Source organism: Phaseolus vulgaris, chromosome 11 (genome assembly GCF_000499845.2).
Source record: "Phaseolus vulgaris cultivar G19833 chromosome 11, P. vulgaris v2.0, whole genome shotgun sequence".
NCBI lineage: Eukaryota > Viridiplantae > Streptophyta > Magnoliopsida > Fabales > Fabaceae > Phaseolus > Phaseolus vulgaris.
In genome coordinates, this window is record NC_023749.2 from 17,357,404 (window position 1) to 17,368,083 (window position 10,680).

The following is a 10,680-nucleotide window of genomic DNA, read 5'->3' on the forward strand; positions in this document are numbered from 1 at the left end:
GCGGCGATCTTCCCTTTTTCTTCGTTGGCTTCGGCAAGCTTAGCCAAGGTGTCGTCCCTCTCCTTCTCCACCTTTCCTAGGAAGACCTCCCGATCGGCTGACCTTTGTTCGAGTTTCTTCACCTTGGCGGCGTCAGTTTTAATCAAGGCCTCCAGGTCAGCCACTTTGACGCGATAAGGCACTAGCTTGCTCTCCAGCTCAATCTTCTCTTGAGCCAAGAGCTGTACCTTATGGCGGAGATCGGTGGCCTCCTTGCGCGCCACCCGGAGCTCGGTGCTCATGGCATCTTCTACTCGGGAGTGTTCAATCTCGGCGAGTGTCAGATTGCAGGATAACTTCTCCGCCTCAAGCCTTATAGTGCTATTCTCAGTTCGAAGGGCGAAGAGGTCATCCTGGAGCTTCCTGGTGGAGCTCTCCACAGCCTTAGATATAATGGAGGGGAAATCCTTCGCCATCATCTTTAGTTTCGCTGAGAAAGGCTCCCACATGCTCTTGACCTCAAGGGAGAGGTTTGCTTGTGGAGGCACCGGGTGGGCCTGTTGTTGATTTTCACCGCCACCTTCTTGAGTTGGTTGCTCAGCGGGTGCTTCTTGGCGTGGTGGCGACGTCGGGGATTCAGTAATAAGAATTGGAGAGTGGTGAGCACCTTCATCCCCGATTGGTGCAACGATTGCGGTTGAGGCATTTGAAGGAGGACCCCCTCCAGCTGATACATAAGGCGTGGAGGCGCTTGGGGGTCCTCCATGAAGTTAGGCTCGGCAGCCTCAACCACAGGAGGCGCAGATGCTAAAGGAATCGCTTGGACTGGCGAGGCGGGAGCTGGTGGAGGAGGCAATGTTGGAGGCGGGGCAGGTGTAGATGGTGGTGTTGATGTTGGAAGAGGGGTGGAGCAGATGGTGAAGAAGGTGCCACCCTCTTCCTCTTCATGACGAGGCCATCTTCAGTCGCCTCGTCGTCTTCTTCTTCCTCCATGGACTACTTGGGGGGCTTTCCTCTTTGGTTTCCTGAGGATAAGCTTTTGGCGTTGGTTGGTGGGTTGGACATTGGGAGGAGTTGGGCCTTTTGGTGGCGATCGGCCCTGTGCGGCGGCGATCTCCACCACCGAGTTTGGCACGGTTTGGGAACCCGATGCCAACCCATGGGATCGGGCGAGCGCCCTCAGCTCAGCAAGTTTGCCCTGGCCCAACATACGATCTGCATAAAGCAAAAATGCATGGGTTAGCTCAGAGAGGGAAATAAATGCATAAGGTAGTATGCAGCAAAAGCAGATAAATGGTGCAGAAAATAAAACCAAAGTCTTGCGCACAACGCACAAGATGCCCAGAAACAGTTAACAGAGATAATGTCAAGGAAATAACTTAAACGTTGAGGTGAGTTCTAACCTATGCGAATTTCGAGTTGATCTTCGAAGAACTCGAAGCAGATGAGCGTGGTGGTGAGGAAGGTGATGTTGGCGTCTGCCACACTCTTCCAGAAGAAGCATAGGTCCCTGTCCAAGGCACCCATGCTATCAGGACTCCTTGGTCTCCTGAAGCTGCTTTTGGACTCTTTGTTCCCCTTGTTTACCCAATACAAGGGGAACCCGTCGAGCAAAGAAGCGTCCTTGTCATTGGGGCGCACTTGGACGAACTTGCCCTTCCAGTCTTTGTAGGATTGCTGGAAGATAGAGGTGATCGACCTCCCAGCAATCTCGTTCAAGCTTACCCACAGGCGATCTCCTGGGTGCTTGGCTTCGAAAAGAAAGAGGAAAACGTCCACTGACGCTGGCAGCCCCAAGTGGTCGCACATTATCTGGAAGGCTCGTACGAACGCCCAGCTGTTGGGATGGAGCTGGGCGGCGGCGATGTCGAGCTCGGTGAGAAGCTCCCTTTCAAAGCGAGTGAAGGGAAACCTAAGTTTCACCTTCTTGAACAGAGTGGTATATATGAGGCAGAACAACCCGCCGGTGTTCCCCTTATCATCAACGCACACCGGCATGTCGGGAGAGCAAGGCAGCACCATCATCTTCTCTTCGTGCTCCTTGTGGAACGATAGGTGAGGCTCGTCCTCCTTCTTCAATCGCAGAACTGCCCCAGCAGAGTTTACAGAAGATGTTTCCTTCAACAAAGTCGGGGTGGCCCATGGGTACAGTTTTTTGAAATCCGGAGAAGGCACGGAGGCTCCTCCGGCGACGGGTGGAGTGGCCTGAGCCAAGTTGGGGCGGGAGGGTGCAGGCCTCTCAGCCTGAGAAGAAGAAGCACCGCGTGCTCGCGGTGGGTTGTGTGCTTGTGAGGAGGGGTTTCGTGACGAAGGAGGAGGATTTGGGGTGATCTTTGAGCGAGTCATTGCGGAAGCTGCAAAGGAAGAAGAAAAGAAAAGGTGATCAGGACTCGCAGAGGCTGACTCGATCATGAACGAAGGGTGAAAAAACGAACGAACGAAGGTTCGTTGTAACGAAGACGAAGCCCTAAGTTACGAAGAAGGAGAAATAGAAAAACAACCCACAATGTATGCACCAGACAGTTAAAGGATGATGCGAATCGGTTAAAATGCAGGAAAAACCAGCAGAAGAAGGAAAGGAAGTACCTTTTTATGATCGGAAGGGTGATGGAGGAGGTTGGTGATTCAGGAGGTTGAAGAACGTTGAGAGCTTTTGCAGAAGAGAGTTGAAGCGTCTGAGAATACGAAGAAAGTGATGGAACAGTGGAGCGAAATGGGTTTAAGGGTTTTTCGAAATGGGTTTGGGAAGCGCAAACGTTAACTGAAGGTAACCGTTGATGAAGCCACGTGTCGAACGATGGAAGGGGTGTTTGGTGGAGCGTCAGAGAAGCAGAAAGTACAACCGCTTGAAATTCTGCGCCAGTGCCACGTAGATCGGTATTGACGTGACTCCTTTAGTCTTTTCGCTGGACAAGTCTTCGCTTAAGACTGGGGGGCTTGTGTACCGCTCTGGTAGTCGGAAGTGATGACGTGGCATCAGGCTACAGTATGGGCGTGTTGACAAGACGCCAGGTTGGCAGAAGGGAAGGAAGTCGGGGGGCTCGTGAAGTCGCCAGTTATTAAGTTGGCGTGCTCCGATCTCCAGCATACCAGAACCGGCGGTCACCGGGTTAAAGATGAAGTCGCCAGATGTAAGATCGCCGGAGCAAGCACATCGCCGAAGATGAAGGTGGTGCAGATTATGAAGGCGGCCGGCGAGACCACAGGGAAGGTGTACGAAGGCACCCTAACTCGCCAATCCCAGTAAAGATCGCACTCCAAGTTAGCTATGCACTGGGCAGTACCATGCATAGGTAACTTAGCCAAAAGAGAGTCAGAAGCAGCGCCCAAGTCAAGGAGGCTCCAGATGATGGACGTGTACGACTGGATGCGAGCCACGTGTCCAGGTGCGTAACTGCCAGGAGAGAGAAAGTGACCAGGTATATAAGGGTTTCCCAACGAACTTCTGAGGTACGCACGTTCAGATTGTATTACGCTTGCGAGTTCTTGAGCATACTGTGAGAGAGAACATTGCACGGTTCCTTGAGAGTTCTTGAGTGTTTGCTCTTGAAGTATTTGGTGGTTCAGTCACTGACTTGGGCGTTGGAGTGCGATCGGCCGCAGCGGCGCCGCTCTGTTCTTTTGCAGGTTCTTGAGGTGGATCGTGGCGAAGGACGGAGGTTGACGCGGTGCACACGTCGATCCAAGTTTGACGAGGCAAGTTCCAACGTTTTGGTCAACCGGCAGGATCAAGTTGCTCAGATTTTACTTTGAGTTAACAGTTCGATAGATTGTTATAAGATCAACAGTTTGCTCGAATTCAAAGCAGTGAACGGTTAAGCCCGAGGAATCGCTGAGTTAATTTGTTTAAGCGAGTTCTACCGGTTATGTTGGTTGATCACACAGCGAGTAAGAAGTGTTTGAGGCACGGTATTAGACAACAACATCTTAAGCAGAAGGAGTTATATCAAGCAATGTCAGTTCAAATACATGAGAAGAAAAATTACATATAAAGTTCTTACAAACAAAAATAAACGCCAAGTTTCAAAAAAAAACAAGTGATGGAGGGAGGTGATTAATCTTCAGAGGGCACGATCTTCCCATCCACCACTTCGTTGCAGATTGACACCATGGAGAGATTCAAGCTTGGGATATTGGCACGAGACTTGCTCCAAAGCGGCGTCGAACCCGGCGGAAAGGACTTGGGCGGAGCTTTGCTCGAGCTCTTGAGCCTGCTTCTTTAGCTCGTCAGTTTGCTTCTTCAGCCCTTCGGTTTCTTCACGAGCCCGAGCAAGCTCTTCAACAGCTTTCTTGTTTTCCTCCCGAGCCTGGGCCAGCTCTGCAGCAATCCTCGCGTTTTCCTCTTGAGCTTTGCCGAGCTCGGCCTTGGTGTCGTCCCTCTCCTTCTCGACTTTCCCGAGGAGCACCTCCCGATCTGCTGACCTCTTTTCAAGGTTCTCCACCTTGGCCGCACCTGCTTTCATTGCAACCTCCAAGTTGGCCACCTTGAGCCTGTAAGGTACCAGCTTGCTCTCCAGCTCGATTTTCTCTTGGGCTTGGAGGTGCAGTTTTTGACGCAGATCGGAGGCCTCCTTACGTGCGCCCCTTAGTTCAGCGTCCATGGCGTCCTCCAGCCTTGAATGGTCAATCTCCGCCATCATCAGGTTGCAAGAAAGTTTTTCCGCCTCCATCCTTATCAGGCGGTTTGCCTCCTTAAGCGCCGCATTCTCATCTTGGAGTTTCTTGCTTGAGTTCTTCACAGCCTTCGTTATGATTGAGGGGAGATCCTCTGCCATCATTTTCAGTTTGGCTGTGAAGGGTCCCCAGATCTCTTCGATGGAGGGGGGGAAGTTTGAAGTTGTTGTTGGTGGAGGTGCTGGAGGAGCTTGGTGCTGACTTTCACCACCACCTTCTTGAGTTTGAAGGGCGAAGGGGGCTTCTTGGCGTGGTGGTGAAGTCGGAGACTCTGTTATCAGGATTGGCGAGTTATGGCCACCTTCATCTCCTCCTGGTGCAGCCCCAACGATAGAGGTGGTTGAAGGAGGACCCTCTCCAGCAGATACAAATGGCGTGGAGGCGCTTGGAGGGTTCTCAATAAAATTGGGCTCGCTGCCTTCAACCACAGGGGCGCGACAGCCAAGGGCGTTGCTTGGACTGGTTGAGTTGGAGCCGGAGGTGAGGGCGGTGTTGGAGTTGGGAGTGCAGGTGGCGAAGAGGGAGCCACCCTTGTCCTCTTGGTAACGAGGCCATCCTCGGTGGTCTCTTCATCCTCTTCATCCTCTTGTACCACTTGGGGAGTTTTTCTTTTTGGCTTCCTCAAGATCAGTTTTTTTCGTTGAGGGGCGGGTAGTACCCCGGAAGAGGTTGCACCTCGGGGGGGAGTTTTTCCCTGAGCAACGGCGATCTCCACCACCGAGTTGGGCACGGTTTGGGAGCCCGCCACCAACTTGTGAGATCGGGCGATCGCCCTCAGTTCAGCCAGTTTGCCTTTTCCCAACATGAGGTCTGCACAGGGTAGAAAACAGAGAAATAGGCCCCAAAGCAGAAACAGGTTATACAAACATATGCACGCAGAAATAACGCAAGCAAGTAGCGCATGGATTAAAAATCAAGACCAGTACACGACAAACAGAACGCCAAATGATAGATGGTAGAAATGCGAAGTCAATTCCAACACAAAGCGAAGGTCTTGGTGTCGAGGTAAGGGCTAACCTATGTGAGCTTCAAGTTGGCCCTCGAGGAACTCGAAGGAGATTATTGAGGCGGTGGGGAAAGTGATGTTGGCGGTCGCTACGCTCTTCCAGAAAAGGCAGAGATCCTTGTCCAACTCCCCCATGTTGTCGGGACTCCTTGGCCTCCTGAAGCTTTCTTTGGAGTCTTTGTTCCCCTTGTGTACCCAGTACAAGGGGAAGCCGTCGAGCAGGGAAGGGTCTTGTTCGTTTGGGCGCACCTTGACGAACTTCCCTTTCCAGTCTTTGTAAGATTGCTGAAAGATCGAGAGGATTGACCTCCCAGCAATCCCGTTTAAGCTATCCCAGAGGCGATCTCCGGGATTCTTAGCCTCGAACAGAAACAGGAAGACGTCAACTGAAGCTGGCAGCCCCAAGTGGGCACACATGATTTGGAACGCCCTCACGAACGCCCAGCTGTTGGGATGAAGCTGGGCAGGGGCGATGTTGAGCTCTGTTAGTAGCTCCCTCTCGAAGCGGGTAAAGGGAAGCCTGAGCTTCACTTTCTTGAAGAAGGTGGCGTAGATAAAGCAGAACGACTCGCCGTTGTTCCCTTTATCATCCGCGCAAATCGGTTCACCCGGGAAGCAGGGCAGCACGGCCACTTTCGCGACGAAGAAGTTGCAGGCCTCTCAGCCTGGTTAGAAGGAGCATCAGAGGCTCGTGGTGGATTGCGCGCTGGTGGAGGATTTGCCCCAGGAGCAACCCTACGCGCTTGGGGTGGAGGGTTTCGCGACGAAGAAGGAGGGTTCGCGGTGGATTTTGTGTGAGCCATTGCAGGAACTGCAAAGGAAAATGAAAGGGATGAAACAAAGCCACCAGAACGACTCGATTGAGAACGAAGAAGACAGAGCGAACGAACAAGAGTTAGCTGGGATGAACGTGACGAAGAACGAAGCCCTAAGCTACGAGAGAAGGAGAAAAGGGAAAAACAGCCCATAACGTATGCTTCAGGCAGATAATGGATGATGCGAATCGGTTAAAATGCAGCAAATATCAACAGAAGAAGTAAAAGAGGTACCTTTTTGTGATCGGATGAGCGTTGAAGAGAGTTGGAGATTGAGAGAGTTGAGAAGCTTCGTGGGTTCGCAGAGAAAAACTTAGAGTGTTTGAGAATGCAGAAAGATGATGGAACAGTGGAAGTGCAAGGGGTTTTTCGAACGTTTTCGGAAGCGCAAACGACAGCTGAAGATGACCGTTGATGAAGCCACGTGTTGAGCGATTACAAAAAGGGGTTTGGTGAAGCGTCAGAAAAGCAGAGGGTACGGACGTTTGGAATTCCGTGCCAGCACCACGTAGATCGACGGTGATGTGACCTCTTAGTCTTTTCGCTGGACAAGTCTTCGCTTAAGACTGGGGGGCTTGTGTACCGACCAGGTAGTCGAGAGTGATGACGTGGAAGCGAGCGATAATATAGGCGTGTTGAACGGAACACCTGGCTGACAGAAGGGAAGGACGTCGGGAAGTCTTTGAAGTCGCCAATCGTTAAGTTGGCGTGCTCCGATCTCTAGCGTATCTGAACAGGCGGTCACCAAGCTTGTGTCGTAGTCGCCGTATGTGAGCTTAGGCGACCAAGTGGTCAGAGATCGCCGAGAGGGGGACATCACCGAAAGATCAGGAAAGCTTGTTCAAGGCTTTCAAGGGGCACGAGTACGAAGGATGAAGTTATCAAATGATCATTCACTAGCCAGAGGTTGAGGCCAGGGAACAGTTTACCAGAACATGCATGATGAGCAAGTAATGCAGATCGTGATAGCGGCAGGCGAGACCACAGAGAAGTATGCATGGTGACACCCCGTGCTCGCCATTAGAAGAGATCGCACTCCAAGGCAGCTATGCACCGAGTTGCTCCTCACCTGAGTAACTTAGTCAAACAGCCTGAAGAGTAGAAATGGCGCTCAAGCAGAAGACGTTCCAGATGGTGACACGTGTACAGCCGGATGCGAGCCACGTGTCCAGAGGTGTAACCGTCAGGAGAGAGAAAACGCACAGGTATATAAGGAACTCTTAACAGATTCTGAGGTACGCGCGTTTAGAACACTTCTTTACGCTTTGGGAATACTTGAGTACGCTGAGAGAGTTTTTTGCACGGTTCCTTGAGTTTTTAGCTTTCTCTCTTAGAGTTTTGGTGATTCCGTCACTGACTTGAGCGTCGGAGCGCGATCGGCCGCAGCGGCGCCACTCTGTCTTTTTCAGGTTCTTGAGGAGAATCGAGGTGTGAAGGACGGAAGCTAGCGTGGTGCAAAGCCGATCCAGAGGAAGATACCTTTGGCGTGGCAAGACTCTTGCGTTCTGATCAACCGGCAGGATCAGATAAAAACAATTTTAAGGAAATAAAATATTATAAAAAAATAAAATTAAAAGGTTAAGTGTTGTTGTCATGTTTTTACATTTTAGTATATTAAGTTTTAATATTGTATTTTACATTTTTCCTAGAGTTTATTGTGGATAAGACCAATCAATTTTTTAAATGGTTTAATGTTTTTGTTAAAATGGGCAAAATGAATATTTTAAGGGAGTCTTAAATGAGTTTCATGTTTTGTAAATTACATATGATCTAGAATAGTAAAGAATGATTAATATATATAAAGTTTATTTTATAAATTTTCAGATAGACGACGTTACTATGTAATTAAAAATAAAATAAATAAATTGAGTGGCCAATAAATTAATCTAAAATTAAACTAAACTTTTATAATTTATCAAAAAATTTGAGAAATATAATTTGTTGGATACACATATTCTTTATAGAACTAAATCTTATTTAAATATTTTAAAACTTAATCTACCATAAGATGAAAATACTATAACATAAAATATTAAAAAGTAAGATTTATTAAATAAAAATCAATTTGTTTTATAAGAATTAAAAGTATAGACAAGTCTAAATAAAATATTAGAACATGTGAACGTTTGTACTGCTTTTAGTAACAACAAATGAAGGAAAGAGAATGCAAGGAGACAAAGTTCCAGATGTATCAGTCACACAGTGTTGCAATTACAAAACACTTTACTTCCTCTCATTCATTTCTTCTCTGTCTCTTCAATTTCCCTCTTCAAACACCAAAACGGTCAAATTTTCAACATCCCAAAAACTCCACCGTCTTCCATCTTCTTCTTCTTCTTCTTCTTCACACACTCTGAAATTCCACACATTAACACAAATCCAAATCCAACCCATTTTTCTTCCTTCATCTCCTTCACTTTCCGATCACTCTCCCACAATGTCCACATCAAACAGCCTTGTTCTTCCGCTCCTCCTCCTACTGGGTCTCTCGCCGCTCTTCGAAGCCGCCAACGGCGGCACTCCGCCGCAGGAGCTGTGGTGTGTGGCGAAGAACAACGCAGAGGACGCGTCGCTGCAGGTCGCGCTCGACTGGGCCTGCGGTGCCGGCGGCGCGGACTGCGGCCCAATCCAAAACGGTGGGCCCTGCTACGACCCTAGCAGCGTGCAGAATACGGCGTCGTTTGCCTTCAACGACTATTTTCTCAAACACGGCATGACTGACGATAGCTGCAACTTCAACAACAACGCTGCCGTCACTTCCCAGAACCCTAGTGAGTGAAAAACCCATTTCTCAATGTGGAACAGTGAAAATAGTGTCTTGAGATTCCGTTTGGGTTTTAAGCAGAAGACTCATTCTTTCTTCTTTTTGGGATTTTTTTTTCAGGTTTTGGCAACTGCAAGTTCCACTCCGGGTAAATTGAGCTTAAATTTATTTTATTTATTACGAATTTCAGTTTTTTTTAGTGTGAAGGTTTTGAGCTCAGGAGTTTGGCAAATAAAGAAAGTTTTGATTTTGTTAATTGAACATTCGTATACGTTTATGCATTGATGAACTGAAACCATTGGATGAAGATAGAAAGGTTTGCATTTAAATACATATTTTAAGTTTGATCTCATCTTCTTCTAATGGATCTCATTAACCAAATGGGTGAACGAGGAAATCCCCTGAATGCAGGTTATCTCATTGATATTTTCAACACATTCATGATTTGTTATGTATGCACATAATATTGACGAGTTTTGATTTTTATTTCAAATTTGTTACTATATTCTTGAAAGTGAGTTGGATCCTGACTTTTAGACATGCTCATTGGTTGTGCAGCATGACGGGGAGCAATGGGAGTTTTTCTGGATCGACGCCTTCTTCTTCTGTTGGATTGGGACCAAGTGAAGATTTGAGTGGGTGCAGGAAAGTTTCCTGGGGGTGGTGGTTATGGCCTTTGATGTTTATGGTTTCTGTTTTTTGATCATAGAAGGTGAAACTGAAAATAGCCCTTGATCTGATAGGAAATTGCACGAGAGAAAGTTTTGCTCGTTCACATTTCAGGTTAGGCATCTTAGGAATATATATCGAAATTTTGTGTTATGGCAACCTGTCAGAATGAATGTATCTGTTTTGAAGAGATTTGTGCCTCGTTGAGTTTTGGTCAATGCTTTATTGAAGTATGTTCTAATTATGGGGTTTAAGTTATGAGGAAGAGAATTACGAATTAACCCTAATCCCTCGATCGATAAATTTAGTCCAAATATAGTTTTTTAGACTCCCTTTCCTTAAACATATTATCTAATGCATTTGACCTGATTTTTTAAAATTAATATATTTTTAAAAAAAAGATAAGTAGATCCATTTTGCTGAAAATAAGACCTATGCTTGTTCCTGTGTCCAGCTCCTATTTTCTTTGCATAAGTAATTCGCAATGAGATTGAACTACTCATGATTCACAATCTTAATATGGTACAGTGACTCTGGTCATTGTTTGAATTTCTCTCTTCATGATTCAGAATCTTAAAAGGTTCTTTTTTTCCGTTTTTCATGTTGTACTATCGTCTTATGCCACTATTCTATATTGACTTAAAAATTTCTCCATACACACGTATGCTTGTATTTACTTATGCTCTGTCATTGCTCATAGACCGTAAAAACTGCTCCTTGGGAAGAAAGAATATAATGATGAAAGAACGGAGATTTTATTTTACCAAATGGTG

General features: G+C 47.5%; 2 protein-coding genes across 2 annotated transcripts; one reads left to right on the forward strand and one right to left on the reverse strand.

Annotated features, from left to right (window-relative positions):
* Nucleotides 1-4,040: 4,040 nt before the first annotated feature.
* On the reverse strand, nt 4,041-4,754 carry LOC137835695 (uncharacterized). Its single transcript, XM_068644313.1, has one exon. The coding sequence runs from the start codon at nt 4,752-4,754 to the stop codon at nt 4,041-4,043; it is 714 nt and encodes a 237-aa protein (XP_068500414.1).
* Nucleotides 4,755-8,612: 3,858 nt separating this feature from the next.
* Nucleotides 8,613-10,097, forward strand: LOC137830722 (glucan endo-1,3-beta-glucosidase 2-like). The gene is made up of 3 exons (XM_068638215.1): nt 8,613-9,245; nt 9,359-9,386; nt 9,797-10,097. Exons 1-3 carry the CDS (start codon nt 8,639-8,641, stop codon nt 9,939-9,941), a joined length of 780 nt encoding a protein of 259 aa, XP_068494316.1. The 5' UTR covers nt 8,613-8,638; the 3' UTR covers nt 9,942-10,097.
* Nucleotides 10,098-10,680: the final 583 nt, after the last annotated feature.

Coding starts and splice junctions, on each gene's coding strand:
- LOC137835695 (XM_068644313.1), bottom strand. CDS start 4,754: ATGGCAGAGGATCTCCCCTCAATCATAACGAAGGCTGTGAAGAACTCA.
- LOC137830722 (XM_068638215.1), top strand. CDS start 8,639: ATGCAAGGAGACAAAGTTCCAGATGTATCAGTCACACAGTGTTGCAAT. Junction 9,246..9,358: donor CGTCACTTCCCAGAACCCTA/GTGAGTGAAAAA, acceptor TTTTTTTTTCAG/GTTTTGGCAACTGCAAGTTC. Junction 9,387..9,796: donor AACTGCAAGTTCCACTCCGG/GTAAATTGAGCT, acceptor TTGGTTGTGCAG/CATGACGGGGAGCAATGGGA.